The sequence below is a fragment of the Camarhynchus parvulus genome, chromosome 3 (assembly GCF_901933205.1).
Source record: "Camarhynchus parvulus chromosome 3, STF_HiC, whole genome shotgun sequence".
In the NCBI taxonomy this organism is placed as follows: domain Eukaryota; kingdom Metazoa; phylum Chordata; class Aves; order Passeriformes; family Thraupidae; genus Camarhynchus; species Camarhynchus parvulus.
Genome location: NC_044573.1, coordinates 58,154,950 through 58,178,741, shown reverse-complemented (window position 1 = coordinate 58,178,741; position 23,792 = coordinate 58,154,950). Strand labels below are relative to the sequence as shown.

The 23,792-nt window shown below is 37.6% G+C and overlaps 1 protein-coding gene across 1 annotated transcript in view; it reads left to right on the top strand.

The window, feature by feature from the left end:
- The window catches only part of ENPP3 (ectonucleotide pyrophosphatase/phosphodiesterase 3), a 37,205-nt gene extending 27,819 nt beyond the window's left edge, over nucleotides 1-9,386 (top strand). Inside the window, exons 21-25 of the mRNA XM_030945569.1 lie at nucleotides 2,519-2,654; nucleotides 3,154-3,231; nucleotides 4,550-4,682; nucleotides 6,220-6,376; nucleotides 9,137-9,386. Of these exons, the coding sequence (XP_030801429.1) occupies nucleotides 2,519-2,654; nucleotides 3,154-3,231; nucleotides 4,550-4,682; nucleotides 6,220-6,376; nucleotides 9,137-9,361 (729 nt within the window). The 3' untranslated portion in view covers nucleotides 9,362-9,386. The remainder of the gene's footprint in view (nucleotides 1-2,518; nucleotides 2,655-3,153; nucleotides 3,232-4,549; nucleotides 4,683-6,219; nucleotides 6,377-9,136) is intronic.
- The last annotated feature ends 14,406 nt before the right edge of the window (nucleotides 9,387-23,792 follow it).

Here is a 23,792-nt window from a genome sequence, read left to right as displayed (position 1 = left end):
CCCAATTGAAAACTAGTAAATTGTGGGCATATTTTTTGTCTGATTTTGCTTTAAAAAGATTGAAAAGTCCCATCAGAGCTGCAGTCTTCTTAATATTGAGCTTTAAAAATGCTCAAAAACCCAAATAACTTTCCAGATGTTTTCCTTTGGTGAAAAACAAACTCTCAGTTAGCAAAGAATCATAGAAGTTTAAAGGGTTGAAATGGATCTTAAAGATAATTTAATTCCAATCCAGCCCTGCCATGGACAGGGATATCTCCCACTAGACCAGACTGCTCAAGGCCTTATCCAACCCGGCTTTGAACAGTGCCAGGGTTGGGGCATCCACAACCTCCCCTGGCAACTTGTTCCAGTGTCTCACAACCCTTACGTGAAAAAAATTCTTCCTAATGTCTAACCTAAATTTCCCCTCTTTCAATTTGTACCTATTGCTCCTTGTTTTATCAGTACAGTTCTTGACCAAGAGTCCCTCTCTGGCACTCCTGTAGGTCCCCTTCAGATACTGGAAGTGTATAAAGAAAGTTCTTGCTCAACTTAACATCTAAATTAAGAGAAATACATATTTTGCTGGAGTATCTTATAGCAGTTTATGCAACATTGTGGGAAGCAGTGAATGACTGAGACTGAAGTATTGGAGGATATAGATCACAGCAGACTCCAATACAGTGATGTATGTTTTCTGTAGGAAGATTAGGAAATCATAAATTCCACCTGTAATAGTGTCAGAGGCACAACAGTGAAAGGCTCTGAGTTTAAGAGCTCATACACTGACTTGCACAGTAAGCTGACATTATGATTTTTTATTACATGTGCTAATCAAGAGGAATAGGCTTTGTAATTTATAACAACTGTGGAAGGACAGAGGGATAGAGCTAATGCCTTTGATGGTGAGGTTTGGCTGCAATACTTGGCAATGACAGAAAGTTGCCCTTTCTACAGAATTTTTATTGCACCCTGGTTTAATTATGTTTGGATGCAGCATGTGCAATGCTTTGCACAATTTGTAAGTTGGGGTATATCTCATCATTATGTAGCTATAAAGAAGTGCTTAAATATTAAACTAGGTAGTGCAGGCTGGGCTTTGGCGTGATTTGGGAGTTTTGAAACTGGATGAATAACATACACTTGCAGATCTTAAATCAAAGATGTCAGCATTTTAATTACTTATTATTCTCAGGAATAAGGAAATTTAATATTGAAGGACATTTGTTTTCTCGAGGCTTTATACTCATCTTCCAGGGAGGAAGGCACATTTTCTTGCAAAAAGACAAATGCACCTGAAGGGGGCTGCATTTGACATAGGAGACCACAGCAGATGCCCAAATTCTGTTATGTAATGCAAATAACTCTTGCTTCTTGACATTAATTACTGGCTCATCAAAAAGTAATAAATGGTATTGAAAAGGACAATTCATGATGTGATAGGCACAGCCAATTTTTAGTTTTAACTGCTTTCTTCAGGAGACATTATGGTTCTTTGACCTGAAATAGAAGGAGCCAAATTGGTGATGAATGTTTTTTTGGTTTTTTGTTTGTTTGGTTAGGTTTTTTTGACACATGATCTGCTCAGGAGTCAAAGGAAGACTTTTGTCTTTTATATTTCATTCCATGTGGTATATATGTTTTCCATTAATATGCAACCTGACCATAATATGGCATCTACTTGAATTCTGATGAAAGAAACTAAAGAAATTAAATCAAGGAGTAAAAAGAGGCACAAGAAGAAGAACATTACAGTTCTTTTTTTTGTTTGGTTTTAATTAATCAAAAGAAACAATGTGTTGAAAATCAAGTTATACATTTAACTTCTGTTTATAAAGGTATAATGGAAAATATATTCCAGTCTTACCAAAATGAAAATGTTACATGTATTGAGGATGAAAAAAAGAGTTAAACACAAAAAAGCATATTCAGATGGTTGAATGTTATTGTAAAATTATGAAAAAGTGTGTAGAAAAGGTTATAGGAAAAAAAAGTGAAGGTTATAGAAAGAATTATAGTCATCAGAATCATTTTTGGCCAGATCTTAGCATGTTAACATATTTTGGTGAGTTACTAAAGCCAGTAAAATGTTTCAAATTTACTGTGGATTTCTTTATCTGTAACTCCTCAGCAGCACAAATTCTTATGGAGACTGCATCCTCAGATGCCAAGATGAGGTGATAGTGCCATTTTTATGTACTAGCTGCTTTCCAGGAGGATGTGACATTGAGTTTGTGTTTCCAGAAATATGTAAAAGTGACAAATGAGTCGAATGTGAAATCTGTTTTTGCCTAAGGTGTAACCTTATTTTGCTGCTACAGTTTTACACGGTGCATACGGATTTCCCTGAATTACCTAAAAACAGAAGTAGAAGAAAAACACTACCCAGAAAACATTAGTGTCCATTACTTGCATAGACCTGATTCACTATGAAAATAGGAGAAGATTCAATGAAGTCCATTCTAGAAAGTAAAACCATACAAAGCATTGGCTTAGCCACAGCCGTGGGTGTAAGATTTTTTTCTCCTTTTCACAGGAAAACACATCTCCTCTTCCTCCCACTGTTTCAGACTGTCTGCGGCCTGATGTTAGAATCCCTGCTGCTTGGAGCCAAAAGTGTTCTGACTACCCAGAAGGGCTGACCTTGACCCACAGTTTCCTCTATCCTCCCAGTGAGCATGGTTCTTTTTATAGAGACCTTAGAAAGCCTTAATCAGCTTATGTTTAAACATATACCCAAACACCAAAACAAACTTCTTTGGATCAGCATGTTGGGCTGAAAAAGGTTTCCAGTGTTTGCAGACTGACCAAAAGTAGGGCAGCTGCTACTTGTATCTAAATATTTTTGGTTTAGAATATTTAAGGGTTTTTTAAAACATGGAACAACTTGAATGTGATGAAAACCGGTTGGAATGATGTGGAGGGTTGGAAGGAAAGGCTGTCCCTCTTCCACTGCATAAATATTCATTTCCTATTTTCAAATTTGGTAATTATTATTTATTGAGTAGATTTTTTGAACAAATTTGGAGATATGTTTGCAATAGGATCATACACTCATGCTCAAATGTAACATGTAATTGAACTACATGTACCTACAATTTATAGTGACATACGAATCAATTGGTCTTTGTATAGTGTTCCATTCACTTATATTTTGGTCTTTTTATATAGACTACAATTCATCTGATCTTGAACAGTATGACGCCTTACTCACCAGCAATATTGCTCCCATGTATAAAGCTTTCAAAGGTAGGTTGCAAAATTCTGATTAATTATGATTAATTTTCTATAATTATTGTTCTGGATTTGATAAAGCTATCACAAAATTTTAAAACATTAATGCATGGCGTGCTGTATATCCAGATGTTGTGAATATATCCTTGAACATTTTAAGAGTAGATGTTTGAAAATTTATAGTACAATTATATGTTTTTTTTTTTCTTTGTGTAGTCTTATCTGATTTCTGCTTATCTCTGCATACCTGTTTGCTTTTGAAATTGCTGTTCTTCTCCTCTGGGCTGTTCTAACAAGAAATGTTAGCTATGAAATTCTCATAAAAATTTCCCTTGGGAAAATGCTCAAGGTGAATGCAATTGGCACTTTTTTTTCAAAATCTGAAGAGAAAACCCCAACAATATTAATCTCGCAACACTATTTCTATAACAGATGTTTTCATTATGCAATAATAAAATGTCTTCCCATCCAGCCTGACTCACATTTGTTTGTAATCATTGATAAGAAATTTTCTATAACTGCTTATGATCCTGTTTTATTCTTAGGCCTAGGCTAATTTTCTTAGAAAATGCTTAAAAAGAGGAATTGTGTAAGGAAAAAGGTGGAAAAAACTGGATTATATAACTACCTTTCTATTACATTCAGACCTCAATTATTCATTCACTCATATTAAAACCGGAGATCCAGAAGACCTAAGTGTTTTTAATCTTCCAAATAAATCACAGACTGTGAAAAATCTAATTTTTCAAGGAAAACAACAAGAAGTTTCTATAGACCATAAGCAACAGCTAAATCAATAGGAGGTGCCCTCAATGCCCCAAACCCCTTTTTTTTGCCATGCCAGTTGTAAATATTTGGATAATCTCACTATTTTATATCCTACAAATGGCATTTTCTTGATTAACGTCAGTGAAATAAGCCAAATTGTCTAGTGATGAGTTCTAGACAGTTAAACTAACACTCAGGTGGTGAGTATTCCTCTCACAAAATCATTATGTCAGTTCCTGCTATTTGGAACACTGATCAGGAACATCAGCCAGAAATTAGTGACCTCTCAGCTGTAGGTTTGTAGCTTCAGCTTTAGAACAAATCAATATACACTCCAGTAGTGCAATTTACCTTGCTATTGACTATAGTGGCATTTACAGCATCTCTTTCAATGGCAAGTGGAGTACGACCCTTTTGATTAAATCCAAATTTTGTGTAACAAAGAGTTTAGTTCTGAACTTTTTAAAATTAATCTTCAGTGAAAACACAAATGCACTATTTTTCTTCAGTGGTGCAATTACTTTAAATTGGTATTAATTTTGCTTTTATTTTCTTTTTATGACAGACATCTGGGACTATTTCCATAATGTGCTTCTTCAGAAGTATGCTAGAGAAAGGAATGGGGTAAACGTTATCAGTGGACCAGTGTTTGATTACAATTATGATGGCCATTTTGATAGCCCTGATGAAATTAAGCAGTAAGTACATAGAAAAGCCAGAAGTCAAACTCTATATTATTTCAACAGTGTTTCCACATAAAACCCCCCTATTATTTAAAAAGACTAAGAAACAAGTATCATGGAGAATGCAGTATTCTCTTCATAATCCTATATCCATTATTACTCATACAAGAGGAATTGCTCTTGCAAACAGATACAGTCGCATGGAAATTGAAGTAAAGAGTAAAAAAGCTGTGCAGTTACATGTGTATCTCTATACACATGCAAAGGTACAGACTAGTAATTAGTCTGTAGTAATTAGTTTCCCAAGATGATGCCTAGATTTTCAGATTTTGGGCCTCTGCATCAGAAATGCTGGGAGAATATGACTTTTAAACAGGCAGAAGACATGCTTGAGCATGATTTTCTCACTTTGATGTTACGCTCACTCACCTGTTTGTTGTTTCTTCCTATTGTCTCAAACTGATGTATTTCTTCAAAGGTCAGATTTGTGTGTTTGCCTTCACTGAATCACATAACTGGAAATGCAAACTGTAACATTCCTGAGAGGTACCTTTGCATAACTATGGCTTACACAGCTTACTGCAACATCTGACATGTTTACACATAAATTATAAAGACCAATTATTTATGTCAGTGAATAAGGATACAAGGAAATAAAAACAGAATTAGGAAAACTTAGATTAGGGAAAATACCTTCTGAGACTAACAGCATTTATGGAGTAGAAAGATGCAGCTGTACAGCTGAATCTATCACTGGAGATGTTTTACTCAGGCTAGATTTGACCACATCTGATAAAAATGCTTTGAGAATGGGAAAATCAGCCTGCCACATAATAGGAGGGTGGAACGGAGGAGGGACTACAACTTCCTTCTAAGCAAAATGCTGTAATACCCAGCTGACCACATAATGCTGCCTCCAGTTTGGAATAAGCATGTTTTAGTCAGCATGGTTAGGCAGTCATACAAAGAAGTATAATAATTTCAGTGATAGCGTTTTGTTCAACAAAAAAGCCTGGGAAACATTTAGCTCTTTATACACAAGAGTGACCATATTTGCAGAATAGTCAGAAAAGAGCAGCAAAGACATTTTCAACTGAGTATCCTAAACTGATTTCAACAGCACACAGCCACAAATCACTGTTCTGGCATTTCTCAATGGCAAGGAGTCAGAAGTTAATTTTCTCATCACTCTCCTCCAATTCATATGGTTAAAATTCTTCATATAATGAAGGGCAAATATGATGCTCTATTCTCACTCTTCCAGATGTAGAGATCTCTGGCTCTGGCAAAATAGAGTATTGAACATATTAAGCAGTCCTGTTTCAGTGGGACTGCTTGTAGCAGACAGAGTAATCCATGTATGTTTGGCTGTTCATAAAATAAATTGTGAGGTTGTGTATCCCATCAGGTATTTTTTTCAATTACAAAATAAATTCAAGTCATATAGTATTGAAAGATATATATTGAGATAAATTGTATAAATTTCTAATTGTATCAGTGGTGTTAATACTTGATATCTCAAAAAATGCCTTAACTAATGTTTGTTTTGTAGGTATGTAAACAATACAGAAATCCCTGTCCCAACCCATTACTATGTGATTCTGACGAGCTGCAACAACACATCCTATACTCCACTGAACTGTTCAGGGTCCTTGGATGCTTTGTCTTTTATCATTCCTCATCGACCTGACAACACTGAAAGCTGTGCTGTAAGTATAGTTCTATGTTCCTGTGTGCTGACGAACTTTGGGAACTGATTCCCATTGAAATTTAGTCATCCAGAGAATCTTTATCAGTCTATGGAATTAACTCATTCCCCATGAGCTGAGAGTGAGCTGAGAGTTAAAGCAATCACCAGAAGAGCAAGGAGCTCCAGGAGAGGTAGCTGGAAACTAATGATAGGAAGCAAGGAAGAAGAAAGGGAGGTAAGATAAGAGGATGGGGAAATGCTGTCACCTGAGAAGGGCTGAGAACAGCAGCACAGGCAACAGGGAGATGAGGTATCTTTATGGAAGACTGCAGAATAAACTTACTTTAGAGATATCAGAAGACTTTGAGTGTTACTCCCTTCAGTTAATAGAAAATTCCTTCAGTTGCTTATTCCACCTCTATGAGAAATCCAGGCATTTGGATGGATGGTTCTGCAGTTAAAATTCATACTTGAATTAAATTAAATCTCTGCTTACCTCTAACAGCGTGAACCTTATGCCTTGTAGCAAACAAAATACATTATCTGAGTGTAATATGTATTGTTGAGGCAGCTGAGAGCCTATTCCACAAACTCTGGGTTGCAGAAGGTTCTTAAACTCAGTGTTTATATATAATACATAATATTTATTTCACATAAATATAAATATAAATATAAATATAAATATAAATTGCACAAGTACAGCTGCACAGACTTGAACTGATCTTCAAAGAAAGTTTTTAGTTTATTTATAACCTTGAACTCATAACTCTAGACAGGTGCAAGCTTGCTCTACTTGGAAACAATTTCTGTGTCTCCCCATTTGTAGCGTGGATAATCCACAACTTCCCAGTGAGATCTTTTTAGAAGTTGGAGGGTTGACTAATTAATAGAATGAATTAGTCATTACAATTTAGAAATTGACTGTAATTTCTAAAGTTTAGCAATAAACCCCAAATCTTCTCATTTTATATTCATCATGTTTGGCAGTAATATAAATTTTATGAATCATTTGCCTCAGAAGTGGATATTGTTAATGAAAAAGCAAATTACCAGCTGTTTGCAAAACAATCCTTATAGTGAAAGAACAGAAAATAACGTTTTGGATTGATTAGTGGTTGCATTTCCATTGTATTCCCCGTCTAACCAGCAACTATTCTTGCCGTCCAGCAATCAAGACTGAACTGCTGTAAGGACTTTTTGTGAGTTGTCAGGTGCCTGTTGCTTGACTGGCCTGAGCAGTGCAGCTAATTTGTGTTTTAACTAAAACTATACTTACGTGTGTGTTTGAAACGTGGCTCATGCATTTTGTACCTGAAAGTCACAATTGCTGTGTCAGCATAATGAAGTGGTCAAGCTGAAGAATGATGGTCCTTCTCGGACGTCCCGGGCAGCTATCCAGCACCGCTAGCAGTAGGGGAGCACTATCCCGATCTCCGTGGCTCGGGACAGCACCTAAGGCAAACCCCCCGTGCTATGACAGCAGCGCTACCTTGTGGTAGGACGTGGCTTGGCTTATGGCTACAGTCAGCAGAAAAAGAAGAGAGCGCTCTCCAGCTGTGGCCAATCCAAGCTTATTGAGCACCAGGGGAAACCAATAACGAAGAGAAAGAGGGGGAAGTTGCAACAGCTTATAAGGAGGGAGGGAGACAGGGGAAGAGTCAGTCCTTGGACGAATAGGGTTTCAGAGGAGAGTGGGATACAAAAGATTGACTTAGAGAGAACACCAATGGGGATAACTCGAGGGTGGAGCCCCGGCCCCTGAGCCAATCACTCGACGCTCTAGCTGGAAGTTTCCAGAGAGAAGGGTGGGAGTGCCGAGTGACAGACAGGGCACCGGGGAGGCATTTGAGAAAGGATTAGTCTCCAAGGCAACTGGGGAGGAGTTGGGATAACTGGCAGCACAAGGGAGGGAGGAGAGAACCAGGGCAGAACCATTACATGATAGGGGGAACAGAACAGTCCAACTTATACAGACACAGACAACAGCATAATTCTTCTTGTCTCTCACTGTGGAAGTGGAGAGGTGGGTAGTGTGGGAATCCATAAAATCAGAGGGCTTTAGGAAAACTGCAGAAGACAGGCCTCAGATACAGCAGAATTGTGAACAGTGCTAAAGCAGCAGAAAAAATTATTTAAACTGTAGAAAAGATATGGGTGAATAGAACAATAAAAGCTGTATATTAGTGCTTGTATAGGCTTTCTAAGTTGCAAAAAGTTTATCTAGCAAGATATTAGGAAGGTTAAGCTTATGAATAGAGTTCTGTGTGTTGTCTCTTATAAACGGGTATTGTATTCGAAATAAGGAAGCATTGTTTTAACCAAAGCTACGTGTGCTTATGGTGATTGGATAGAACTACTGTCAGTATGCTTTTGCTTCATGTAATTGGTCTAGAAGGTTATAAAGTATGCTGTAACATTAAGTTTTCTGGCCTGCTGCCTGGACAGTGAGCTGTTAGCATCTTTCCATTATCATAATCATGTAATGAGACTGATGCTGAAAAAATAAACAGCTTGAGACACTATCCCAGCAGCCCTGTCCTGTTCGTGTCTGTAAATAAACTGCTGGCATCAGGTAGAAGAGACATCTGCTTGATTATGTTTAAATGAGATCCCTAAAAGCAAGGCTGTAAAGATGTCTTGGAAAGCCTGAAAGAAGTTTTACCAACTGGAGACCTTTAGTTTGTCAGACCAGATCAAGCACTGGCAATTGCCTAACACTGCCACCAAACAACAGAGGGCCTTTTATGTGTTTGAACATTGTTCTTGCTTGTTTTGAGAGGAAAATAAGACACTTTCTCAATGGGTTGAAGAAAGAGTTCAGGCTCATTCTGCACGTGTTCGGGATGTGGAGTTGCTAGCTGGGCTTGACTTTTACCAAGAAAGAAATGAATTAGTTTCTGAGATCTTGAGGCTAAAGACATTTTTGCCAGTATTTGAGACTGAAAGTATAACTGATGATCTTTGGAAAAGGGGTCAGTGCTTGGAAGAAAGAAAATTTCAGTGATTTCACTTATTTCCTTGCTTAAGTATGTGGGTATATTTTTCAAATTTGTGTTTTTCAGTCAAGTGTTCTGTGCCAATAAAATTTGAATAAAAATGATACATAAAATTTTCTAAAGTGAATTAAATCATCATTGTTGAGCCAGGCTTTCAAAATACAGAATATATTTTTATTATGTAAAAACTAATATATTATATTACTCTAAAATACATGAAATATTAGATGTGGTATATATATAATAGTAATAGTATTGATTAGAAAAATGCAAAAGGAACATATTTTATACTACAGAGACATCAGAACTGTAAATTGTATATAAAATATTTCTACAATGGAGTTGAAAAATAAAAACACTTTGAGAGGTGTGTGTGTGTTTTTTTCCCTTGTGTTTATCAAAGGCGTTATGGTTCTCTAACACAAGCACATCCTGAAATATTCTGAATTTCTCTTTCTCACCTATTAATTCCTACGGAAACACAGTCTGAGTCACAAAAAGTTTGTATACAGTGCAAGTGATCATCATCTGTGTTTTCCACTTGTGTTAATTATTTATGCTTGTAACAAGTGAAGTGAATGAGGTATATTCTTGTACCCTTCAGAAATCTTAAAACATTCCGAACATGAAGAGGTAAAAGAAATGCTCTACGCAGAAGAATTTTGTCTTGATATTTACCTGTATTTGCAATGGTTTCCAAATGCATGGTGATAACAAAATGTTTGTGTCTACTTTTAAATAGTTAAACTTGAGATTAAAGCACAAAATTAGTAACAACATCCAAAACAGATAGTCACTCTTTCTGTAGAGACTTTGTAAAGAGATGCTTTGTAACATTGTGCTGTACACAAATAATTGCTGAGGACAGGTAAGTAGGACAAGGCAGTGGAAATTTCCAGATTATGCTAATACAAAAACGTCACCCACAATAGAGTGTTGAGATGAACTACTCCACTACAAATATTGCTAAGTGCATTTATGAAAAACAGCAGAAAATTGATCATTAGATTTATAGGCACAGTAAGGGGCATTTTAAAGAAACATGTCAAAGTGTGTTTCAATCTATAAAACTAACTGTGGACTGAAGGAGCTATGTCTGCTTAAAGAATAAAACTTTAAACTTCCAAACTTTTAGCACAAAGAATCCAAACCCACCACAGGACGCTATAATTCCCAAAGTCCTCAAGATGATCAGTGTATGCCCACACACCAGACAGAGTTTAGCAATATTGATCTTAAAATCATGATGTGGGACCAAGCTGAACATAAAGATTTTTATCTCAGTGAAAGCATTACACCATCATGGAGTTGCAGTTCACCACCCTACAATGTTTTGACATCTTAAGGCTGCCCACCTAAATCAGAGACTTCTGCTAAACTGCCCCAATTAAGAACATGACTGTTTTTTCACTTTGTGGTAAATCATACCCCAACTCACGTAAAAAAATCTACACTCTCACTGTAGAAAAGTGGGACAAAAGAATAATGACTAAATGTATAAAATAGATTTTGTTTATTTTACTCTGAAATGCTGAGAAATTCAAAAGTTAAAGAAACAACAAATAGAAAACACAAAATAAACACATAATATTTAATTTGAAAACATAATCATTCTTTGTTAATCATTCTACTTTGTCCTGAGATTTAGGAAATTATGCTGTTTCTGGATATTTCAGATGTCTGTTTCCTAGGGGATGTAAGTATTGCTTTCCCAAATTGATAAGCCCTTTGTTTCTGTGTTTTTCAGCCAGTTCTGAAACTCCCAAAGCTGCAGCAGAAAAGCCACAAATTAATCTGCTGACTGCAAAAGCAGATGTTGCCAAGCCTCAGCTCTCTGAGCCACCTTCCATGTGACAATTAAAAATGTAAATTCTGTAAAACATGATTTTCCATAGACCATTATTTAAGCTAAGAAAACTGAGTGCTCCTGGAGACATTGAAAATCTGAGTTCTGAAGGACCTTGCTGCTTCCCTCTCTTATGCTTGGGTCCTTTTAAGTTTTAGAGTATTAGAACCGAATCTCTAAGCAAATATAGAAACTTGGCACTACCTATATCTAGTCTTTTCTCTGTAGCAAGGCTGAGTAATAATGAAAGAAACTAGGCAAGGGAAACAGCCTACCCTGCCCCAGAAAAGGCAGAGCAAGGAAAATCTCAATTGATGTTTTTTTTAGTAAGTGCTACTGTTTCCCTAACACCACACCCTGGCTCTGTGAGACTGTCACCATATAAAACAAACCTTTTTTGTTCACTTAATATTTATTATAGAGACCATTGGCTTTTTGTCAGTACCTCCCTGAAGTACTTTCAAAGCTGAATGCAGACACTGAAGTGACACAGAATACCCTTTACCTTGGACATCTTCCCTTAAATGTCAATGGATATATATTGAAAGGGCTGTTTTAAAAAATTACCTCCTGCACTGGTCCTGCAATGTTTGTACATAGGTTGATGGGATTTTTCATGTGCAATTGTTTGTAAGTACAGATTTTTTTTTTCTGTCCTTACTGTGCAGTGAGGGAGTCACTACCGCTGGGTGAAAGGCTGTCAATAGGAAGGCAAGCAAATCGATCATGCCTCTGGATCCAAAGTCTTGAGAAAAGTGGAGGCTCAGAAGCGTCCTCTTAGAGCACCACTTGCCTGTCCCACCAGAATTTCCCTGGGGAGGGAGAAGTGAACGCTACTGGCATGACTTTCATTACCATAGTCTGAAAGTGGCAGAAAATACAAATCCTTCCCAGACCCTGAAGCATGAACCAAAGAACAGGAGTGCCTCTGAAGGAAGAAAAGTGCTGGGTGGAATTCAAATTAGTATGGTCAGGGTCCAGGACTTCGGACAGCTTTGGGTTTGACATAAACCAGACTTAAAGCAGAAATGCCAAGGACATCAATTGCTTTATTGTACATTAAGGAGACTTGGCAACTGATGTGTCCCATAAACCAACCTGCCCACTGTCCAGGAAGATCAGCCACAGCCTGCTTTGCCTGTAATGGTTGGGAGTTGGAAGGAGAGTGAGTGGTTCCTAAGACTGTCTGCAAAGAAGTGCATTTCTCCTGGTCTTACCCTATGTGAGAGAAGCATGGGTGGGAGAAAGAGTACTTTGGCTTTCCAGATGCTTTCCAAGGAAAGACGAAATTGCAGACCTTTGTTTGATGTCTAGCTTGCCTCTTATCAGTAAGTTAGATTGCTGCCTAACAGATGGAACAACTCCCTAAAGGGATGTGTGGTTTTGCACAAGATGAGGGACTTTACAGTGGTGTTACAAGCCAAGAGGCAGGGCACTAGTGGAGGCAGTATAGATCTCTAGCGCCTGCTCAGTAATGGCAATGCCTCAAAGGTCCAATGCTAAGGTCTGTGCTTTTACAGAATGCTGTTTGAAGCATTTTATATATTGCTTTGATTTTTTTTTTTGTTAGTGGCAGAATACAAGCCTGTTATTCTGTAGGCAGGATTAAAGTTTTCTTAAAGTAGTCCCTCAGTTCATTTTGTTGTATGAGCCGCTTAGCACTCATCAGCAAAGATGAAAATTGTGTCAGTCAACTGTAAGCATAAAAGACTCAATTTGATCAACCAAAAAAATTCCATAACAACTATGGGAACTAGCAATTTTTCTGCCCTTCTCTTCAAATCACATACAGGTCATAACACAGAATTCTCTCTCGAATCTCAGGAGTAACCAGCTCTCCCAGGTAAGAAGGAGGATTTACATGGAATTGCTGAGAAAAAGTATTTTGAAAAAGAAAGCTCTGTTTGATTTTTAGACAAGCTAGTGAATGTAATTTCCATCTATTCTGCTGTGCTGGTTTGGACTTTTTTCTCATTCCTATTTGTTGTCAGGGGAAAAGCTGATGGGATTGTGTCTAGCTACCAAAACTACATCTGTGCATACCATTTCTATAATCTCTAGAATATCCAAAGAATATCCCCATCAGCCAAGTATGCAAAATATGATTTGAAAATGATGGTAAGTTTTAATTTCTCATTAATTTCTCCTTCATTTCAGGCAAAAGGATGCCTTTTCTGCATCTGCAAATACATTTTCACGAAGTAGAATATTCCAAGAGTTTGTTGCCCTCCTTTCCATTCTTTCCCAAGGGGCATTGTCTGCTTCTTTTCATCTCACTAGTTAATATTATTTTTAATTTTTTGTTCAGGTTACAGATGCTGGATATCTCCCTAGCACCATTAAGCATTACAAATGAGCCTTCAGTTACAAAGAGGAGGAAGTTCAGAAAAAAAAACCACTGTCTGAATGCAGAAAAAAGCAGAATATTGAAATTTTTGTTCCTTTGTGTTTTTAAAAGCTTAACTGCAGACCCATGGGAAAGGTGAGTTCAAGCTGTTGCTTACTCTAATTCTTTCCACAGAATGAGAAATCTTGTCTCATTTCCTTTACTCAGTTATGAGTTAGATCACATTTTTTGTGGTATGCAACTCAATCTTATGAGTAGTACAAGGTTTTGGAAACAGTTTAGCTACATAGGCTGAGGAAACACATAAGTTCATATTTGTTCCACTAAATTTTTATTGTTTCAGAAAATTTTAATTTGTGAACATTTCCAACAATTTTCAGGTGCTGTGTGGTGTATCAAACTTGCTCTTGGTAGTTTGGCAGCAAATAATTCACTGCAATCTTGACTCCTAAAGGTAGTGTCAGACAGCGACAGCAAACAGGATGCTGTCTGATGGGAAGGGCGATGGCAGGGAGGCAAGTTTCTAAAAGGACCAGCAATGTTTCCTTAGGAAAATATGGGCTGTGGTGGGCACAAGGACTGATCAGTGACTTCTCTCTGTAGTCGACCTACAATATTGGGTAGAAGAACTAATCACCCCTCCTGAGGTTTTTTGTGTGGCATGTTACTGCCTGTGTCTAATGTCTGACATATTTCCCTTGGTTCCTGTTCATCATTTTGCTTGCTCTAATCTGTGTCTTTGTCTCTTCCCAGCCCCAGTTGTGTTTCTCCCCATCACCTGTGTCTCAGTGTGATCTGTGTCTTACCCAGCTGTTGGCACTTGCAAGGAAAGAAGTCTCAACTCCTTTCTCCCACTTGGCCCTTAGCATATGCCTCATGTCCCAACCATGCAAACCAACTTCCTAAACCAATAATATGGAATAAAGCCAGTATGAGAACTAATTTCACACTCCGTCTTTGGGACTGTGATCACTGCCACCCATGCTTTCTTGGACCAGAAATCATACTCTTTCTGCAACTCAGGATTTTCAGATAGCTACGTGTAGAAGTGATGAAATCAGTCATTGAAATCACTATTTTTGACAAAGGAGTAGAATGAGGTATGGGAAACCCATAAATAAGCATTTTTCCATCACAAAAAATGTTAACATTTTATGATAACTTGCATGACATCATAACTGTTCTCGGAGGTACAGATTTAATTTAATGTACTTGTATAAACACCCTTAGATAGAAAATTTCTGTTGGTCTGAATCACTTGTATTTGAGAACTTCTAAGTAAACACCATTGCATGAGAAATGCTGCCAAACTGTATGCTACAGAAATTTATTTATTTTTATTTTAATGTCTTTCTCACAAGCAAATGCTTAAGAGAAATAATCCAGCAGAAATGTTGTCAGTCGTACTGCCAACTGTTCTATCCATTATTAAAAGCTACCAAATATTACCAAAAAATGCATAAAAGCAATGTGAAATCTTTATATAGAAAAAAATACAATAAAATATTTTTGTATCTCACATAAGCAGCATATATTTCAAAGCAGCAGGGAGAAATTGCTACCTGCTGTTAGTGCAATTAGGGAAAGTTCCCTATTTCCCAGCTGTGAATAACCTAATAAAACCATGGGCATAATGCTGCAATATTACTTGACAAATTTGCTAATTGATGGCTGCAAAAAATGGCATCTTTTGAAACAATTGATACATGACATTAAAAGAAATCTGAATAATTCAGGAACTTTATGAAACCCATGGTAAGAGAGATTATATTTTTTCACAGGAATTGATTTTCTATTTTCTCTTACATGTTTCTCTACTGTGATTAAAGTAGAATAACTCCACTGTAAAATAGCACTGAACAAACTTTGTTCTGGCTGAAGCTTCTGTTTTATGAATCACCGAATCCACAGTCTGCTTCTTGTCCAACCAAGCTGCACAGCTATTCTGGACAGCTATAGCATGGGATAATGACATATCGGACATGACACATCAGTGTCCTGTTTATGCTCAAGGTTTTTCCTGTGTGGCATCTTGGTTTGTGTACTGAGGTTTGAGGTTAAACTGAAGAAAACTGTGATTTCCTCCTCGTCTCTGATAATCCATACGCTTTTTAACTGCTCAGTGTCCTTTTTGAGCTACTGTCAGCTTGTACTTATTACTTTGAATGTAAATGAGGTGTTCCATGTGTATTGATGTTTATATGGCCATGGGGGCTTGGCTGCACTAAGGAGCTGTGGTGATGCCCTAATGGCCAAGTAGGGGAGAGAAAATAAAAAATGGCATATTTGCTTCTTCAGATATTAATTCTGAATTATTTCACATGTAGCTACTTATGGGTTTGGCCAACTCAGACCAGGAGGCACAAAGATTGTGTGTAGGCCTGGGATGACCATCGCTAGCAGTGAAACTTCCAGTAACATGGTCTCAGTCATCCTGAAGCCTGTACAGAGTGCACACAGGGCTTCAGAAAGCTCTTATGTAACAGAAAACTTGCTTCAGATTGAAAAGGGGTGTGATTGCCATTGGTGAAACCCCCTGTCCTGGATTGCCAGTAGCTGAGCAGCTTGACAAATAGTGACCCACACGGCTTTCAGTGGTGGTTGTTGGAGGTAGAAACAGAGTAGAGCTCATGTAAGGCTGGAAAATACATACTGATTATACATTTTGTTGTTTTTTAGTACAAGAAAGAGACTCTAAAATGTAAGGAAGCCCTGTAATTCCATAAAGGTGTGAGGTGATTTCATTTTGGAGCAAAAGCAAAGGAAGGTTCTGATATCATATAGAAAATTAAATCCCTATATGCTTACCTGCTTTAATCTCTCCACAAACAACAAGATATTTTAAAACTTTTTCTTGCTTAGCAAAGCAAACCCAGAACCTGAGAGGAGGTTAACTACTCTTTCTAGTACTGCTAGGAGTGATAATAGTGATGAACAGCAGAGAAAGAAAGAAAAGAAAAAGAGTAGTTTATAATATAGAAAAATGTTAGCACCAAATAATAATAATAACAATACATAAATTTGCTAGCTGTAGATTCCAGCTGGAAATCAGAACACAGATTCTCACCAGTAGGCTTCTGGAACAGCTATTCTATGAAAATTGCAAGGGATGAAGAAAAACACTTTAAAGTAAAGAGCTTGGTCAACCTCTGAATCAGCCTGAATTACACAGTTACCCACGATAGCAAGCAACTGCCTCGATGACTCACTTGGGCCTCTGCTCTTTGCCTCAGTGAATAATGATTAAGTGAAAGGAAAAAAGGCATTTTTACTTTAGGAAGATAATGCAAGACCTGTTTGATTGAGACAGTGATTAACAATGTTTAACAGATTAATTAACACCTCAAGTCCTTGCCAACCAGTAACTTGAGGAACTTGCCTGGATTTACCGCAATTTAAATAAAAAGCATCTATGTGACCAGGATTTGTATGAGCACTGCTGGTGCTGCCATTTCAGCAGTCCTAGCTCATGCTCTGCTTTGGTTGCTTGTGAATCATATTCCTGAACATGTGGATAGGAAAACCGTATTCCCTACTTGCTTTACTTCCAGCTGTGTTTGTGAGGTTGGGAAGAATGACAGGAGATGTCATGCTGGGCCAGATAATGTCTGTACAAAGTGCTTTTGACTAGCTAGGAGGAAAAAGCTTAATAAAACTTACTGGGTTTTGGTGGTTTTTTTGGTGTTGGCTTTTTTTCTTTTTTCTTTTTCTTCCCCTTTTTTTAATGAATTAGTCAGATCCATGAAATTAAACAATTTTGCAGAGTCTGAATTTGCTTTCAGTGGTGTCCCAATACAGCAGTGTCAGCCAGACAATTTTCAGAACAAGGTTAGATGCCAACACATCATCTCCATGACTTTGTCTTTCAGGCTTCTCCAGAGCTGAAAAACAACCTGAAGTCAATGAATCCCGGCTGAGAGCCATATTGCTCCACGTCCTGCTGAGGTGACAAAATCCAGAACTGGAGCAGCTTGCAGGCATGAACTTGATGCCAGATTTTGTACAAATTGAGTCTTAATAACCAACCTGCTACTTTTTTTGTTGTTTTTCTGTCTGATGGGTCCCCACACCTGAAAGATAGCTCTGACCTGGTGCAGGATGTGAGAGGTTTTGAAGTCCTAAAAATTCCCTGAGGGCAGGAAATTTTTTCCAGTGCAGCATTTCTGCCATGACTCTCCTCTTCAGCACATCCAAAAGTCATGCTGTTGTCCTTGCCAAAATCCTATTCCAACTCCTCATAAGAAAACGACCCATGAATTTTTGTTGGAACATATACAGAGACAGGGCAAGGCAGCCTGGCTAAAAGGACAGCAGGCACATGATGGAGGATGTGGTCTGCTCAGAAACTTTCGTGCCAGAGAAGCTGCCTCGCAGGTCATTTATATTTATATCTACTGAGAGCAGTCAGAAGATAGAGAACATCTTCAGGAGCCCATAGGCAATTGTAATTATTAAACATCCGAGATGGTAGATATGATGAGTGAGTGACTATAAGGTAACTATCCTAATAGCTTGCTCCCTATACCTTTTGTTATTTTGGATGCAGGATACAGCAGTTCATCACTGTTCATCAGTATCATTATTTGATTAGTGACAGAAAACTACTTAACTCTTATCCTAGGATGCTTGACCTACCTGTTTTATCATTTGCAGAGTTCCAGAGAAGTTGCAAAAAATATTCTATGTTTCTGTCCACCTTTCATTTATCTAGGGGATACCCAATGCATAGGATTGCTGATATAGAACCTCAGAAAAAAGATCAGAGGCAAATTTTTTTATATGCTTGAGCTGATGCATAAGGTAAACTGCTAGCATGGGGCTTTGGATTTTTATACCATAAAGGGGAAGAATGACCAGATTTACTGCCTTGTAGCTTTTAACATTAAAAATGCTGGTCCAAATTCTTTTCCTGTCAACCACACAAGGATTTAGTATTTATGTAGTTCATAGGCCACAATAAATGCTCACTTGTCTCTGTTCCACATATAAAACTTGTAAAAAGATTGATGTGTGGCATGTACTTCGAGGCTTTAAGATGACATACAGAAGGAAGTATAGTAATATCTTCCTTGCTTCCTCAAAATTCATTCCATTAATATCTATCTTCCAATAATTAGTGGGGAATCTGAAAAATAAAAATACTTGCTACCATGCAGGCTTTTGTAAACAAAGTACAGGTTAGATGGAGTACAAGGGCAACAGCACTGCTGGGACTGACCATTATTGTTTGGGATTCATCCCACCTTATTCCCTGGTGCCACCTGCTTAGCTCTTTTTTGAAACTGGTGGTTGTGATAAGAGACCAGGTCACAGTGGGAACTCCAGGTGCTGGTCTTGTGTGAGTCAGTCACCTTATCAGGTCGGTCTTCCTGATTGACCTCAGGTTGTTGAGTTGAATTTCCTCCTGAGACACATGGAAAGTGAGAGGTGTTGGGCTCCTGTACTATATATTGTGCTAGTTAAGAGGGCTACAACAAAAGCCAGAGGAAATGTCTCTGTGAGGTATCATGCAAAGAAACTCTGACTTGTCCACATGGAGAAATTGTCTGTGTTGTTTCTGTGAAATAGTCGGCATTACTGAATCCTCTTAGACACTCCCATTGCTCTCTAAGAATGCCAGGAAGAACATGGAGCCGTGCCCACAGTTTTTCTTGTTTCATAATTCTTTGTACATGAGCTGAAAGCCCATGGGGCACAGTGGATTGCTAAACCAGAAGAATATGGGCAATGACTTCTGACTCTCAATTAAAGCACATTGTTACTTCATCTTAAGGAACTGGTTGACCTATCCCTCTTCTCCATGGAGAGCAATGAAAAATATACTCTTGACCTCTTTCTAAATAGGCTAAATTAAAACAAGATTTTGAAGTTCAAAATATAAATTCTTGTCTGGCTCTTTGTTGAGCAGTTCTGTGTGTTACAGGGCATCTTACATGAGCCAACTTGCTGCCAGTGAGCGCTACTGTGATTATCAACACTAAACATTTCTAATGGATAACTAACAGAGGAATGCCTTAGCACAAACGATGTGCCATGTTCAAAATGTCAGCAGTCACCACTGTTGGTATGCTTTCTCTGAAAATTATTCTGCAGTTCAGAAGATAAGAGTAACTTTCAGGGTAACTATGCTCAATAACCCCACAGTTAGTTAACACCCTGAAAGAGTTACAGAAAGATGTCTTCCAAAGACAAGCAACTCTTCCGAGACAAACTGATTTACCAAGAACTTGTAAACTATGTTTTTAACATATCTGGTATGTAGAGCTCTTGGAACTTTCCATGAAAAAGCAACTCCAGATAAAAATAAACATTAACTAAAAACACACCATGTTTCTTTCTGGGGTGAGGATAAAATGACTTTTAGACACCACTAACATCCTGGTTGAGTCAATTCAACCTCCCTAAAGGCAAATACATAGTTTGGTTTGGTTGAACATGTTAGTTTTTAAACACTGACAGTCTTAAGAAACCCTACAAAAGCTGATGATAAAATCAGTTTGGTTTTTTTTACTTCATATCTTCTCACAAAAACATGAAGAGAAAACTTAATGTAAAAATTGGCTTTTAAGGTTTGCTCTGGAGGAGTTGTTTGTCAGGTAAATTTCAAACATCTGCCTTTTGAGATATTTTTCCTTTTTTCCAGCTTCTAAGTCCTAGCAGGAAGAACTCATATGAGAAGGCAACACTGTGCATTACCTAAAGTGCATATCCTAGAGTGAGTGATGCTTAGCTGAGATTCGCTCTCTCATAAGTGATGGACTACAGAGAAGCTGGGGACAAACAAGTTTCACCAAGGGAAGTAAATAAGAAACAAGCAAATCTTTCTCTGACATCTCAAGATAATCTGGCTGTGGCATGTCCACATAGGGGAATTACTGATTTAGTCTAATGTAGACATCTGCAAAAAATGTTTGTTAACACACCACATAAATGATTTAGGAGTTTTATAAGGGATGATTAACTCTAGTCCTCAGAAGATTCATTTGCAAACTAAGCTGAAACAAAGAGTGAATTGAGTAGTGAATGGGCTCAAGAGCCTGCTGCCTGAAATAGCTAGTGCTGTCTTCAGGTCAGCAGAGGATTAGCTGCTGTGTTTATTAATGACCTGGTTTTTGTTATTCTGCATCCTGAATAGATGCAGGAGTATTGCCTTCCACTTCACCTATGGGCTATGGGAAGGTTTGAAAAGAGAATAGTAGAGACTGGAAGGTTTATGTTTTTAGTATTCCTTTATACTAATTGTGCTGTCAGTATTGACTATGTGTCCCTTCAGAACTGGTTTAGCACAGGTTCCCTAGATGAGGTTTGTCAGCATCACCTGTAGAGTTCAGTTCTCTTTGTGACTCTTAATAACAGACTCAAATTCTGCTCTGAAAGCAGAGCAATGACTTGAGTTTTAATGGCAAGAAGAATATGGGCAATGACTTCTGACTTTCAGTTAAAGCACATTTTTACTTCATCTTAAGGAATGCCCTACCCCTTGTGAACTTCTCACCTTCTGAAGATCATGTCTGGGATACTTTGCATAGACCTTGTATCAGACTTGGAAGAATACGCTACCTGGTATTCTCCAGAGTTGGAAATAGCTGTACTTCCTGAGACCTAGCTCCAAGGAATCTCTAGACAGTCTTTTAATGATGCATGGGTCAGGCATATTATGCCCAGGCCATAAGGTGGCAGGGATTCAGCAACAGGCACCCTGCTGAGACTTCATGCAGATTCTCCAAAAATATTTATTTAACATGTGTTGTTTCTCTTGGTGGGCTTCGTGCCTGGTACATGTCCCAAAAAATGGTTTCACTTTATAACTCTGGAGCTTTGCCAGAAACAATTTTTCATCCTTTTGTACTTTTATAAATATTTCTAGTATCTGCTTTTGTAAACACAGAGGGAGCAAATAATGGAGCCCAAAAGAATAATACTAAAATATTCTCCCAGAATTTGCCTGGGTATTTTTTTGTCGTGAGATCCCAAGAGGAAGCGGCACAGGTTAGCTGGGTGACAAAGCAGAGTTAAAGACTCCAGGTTTGAGTGAGTCCTGTGAGCTCAGGTGATGGTCACGCCCACTCACACTTTTTGGAGATGGGAGTGTGAACATTTGCTGTCACAAGACCATGTTCACTTGCTTGGTGGATTTTTCTGCATGTACATCAAGTCAGAAGTAGCACAGAAGCAGAAGGGGTGAGCAAGAGGTGTGTGCCAGTGAGCAGCCCAGGCATAGACTGACTTGGAAGTCCAAGGATAAGCATTTATTTCTGACAGTTAACAACATGTAAGACTTGAATGTTAGATAATTCCATTGGAAAAATTAGTCTCCCTTAGAAAACATTATTCTAATCAGCTTTCTCAGAGATTATTAGCTCTAAAATTCATGGTTTGTTTAAAATTTATCTACAGATGTTATTCTTAAACAGTGTTTAAGCTTTCAAAAGTGTTTGCGCAGAGGATTGCTCAGGATTGCAAAACCAGCTGTCCAGTAAAGGCTGTGATGGTCAAATCTTCAGAAACATGGAGTGTTTATTGCTGTCACAGTTCTGAAGAACAGAAACGTCACAACTATTCTAATTACTTGGAAGCTTTATGGATGTCCTTTTTATGAGAGGAAATTTGATCAAAAGAACAATTTTTTTCATTAGGTGTTTTGTTCTATTGAATTGGATCATCTGTTAAAATGCTTGCACACAACGTACTAAAATTCAGATGGATGAGAAATAACATCTACACCACTAAAAAACAAAGATAAAACTTCCCCCTTTCTATCCATCCAGGTACTCCCCTCTGTCCATCCACTCTTCCCTCCCTGTTCAAGATCTTTGAATTTTATCTCTTGAGTTTTCCAGCTGGCCTTAACATTATACTTTTCAAGTGTAACATTAATGTTAATAATGTTAATATTGATGTTAATACTGTTAAATTCCCATCTTATACCTTCTTTTTTTCCTTAATAGCACATGTTTTTACTGTTATTATCCATGCATGTAGTATTTTATTTTTGTGTATTAAGTAATACCATATTTGAAAATTCCAGATGTTTCCTTAATTGTGCAACAAGTTCCTGGATCATTTGCTGCTTATTGAAACACCGGAAGAAACAACTTGCATTGTGAAAATCACTTTTTTTCCCCCATGCTAATTCAATTCAGCCTAAATCATCATTCCAGGTATTTTTTAAAATTAAAGATTTCTTCCAGAATCTTGTTTTGATGACATTTTAGTAGGTTCATATGAAATAGGTTGTGTTCCAGCAGCAAAATACAAACTTGGCATTCCATGCACTTGATTCCAGTAAAAAGGTAATGAATGCCAATGCCTGTAAGCTGTTGAAAAGGAGACATGCAGCATCTGAATGGTAAAGCTACTATACAGGACATAGAACTTCCTAAGATTACATTGACCTACATATTTTACATGGTGACAACAATATACTAAAATTTAAGGAGGTGTTTCTTCACCAAAAGTTAGCATGCAAATTTTTATACTACAGGATGGGGTAGATCCTAAAATATGTACGTGTTTAAGAAGTGGTTAGACATGATGAAAAATTATCTCAAACAGTATTTAGCAGGAGACCTTCCCTCTGGCTCAAAAATCTTCTCACTGTAGGTCTTTGACCACTGTCTACGCTAATTAAATAGAGAAGTTGTTGTACTTCTAGGGATTAAATAAAAGTCGATTTCAAAACTGTTTATACGACTTATACTCTAAGTTTGTATGGAGCTGCTGGATGCCCATTGCTAAAATCCTTATGCATTTTTTTCAAATCTCTGCCCTCAACTGACTACCTATTTAAAAGCCTTTTTTCTTCCCATTCTGGTTTGTGTTGAATCTTGTTCATTTAAAGATGTCAAACATCAAGGAGAGGTAAGGGGATATCTAGCTTAAATTGTAAGACAACATTTAACTTGTGAAAGAACATTTAATCTTTAAATCACCCTCTAGCTGCAGTGGATGTTGAACCTATACTATTGCTTTGCTCTGGATTCCTCTAAGATTGATAAGCATTGCTTTTAATATTACTGCAAGCACCACTGCATTAAGCTTTCAGGTCTTCAAGAAACCACTCAGGTGTTTAGTCTAATAGTGTATTCTTCCTCCTCCTCCCCCTTTTGCTTTTTTTTTTTTTTTTGTGAACATCCTACAATTTTTCCACCATAGGTACTAAAGTATTCCTTCTGATAATAGGCTTGATTGTGCAAATCACTTAGATATGGTTGGCAGATTAGGTATTGAAATTGTGTTTGCTAGA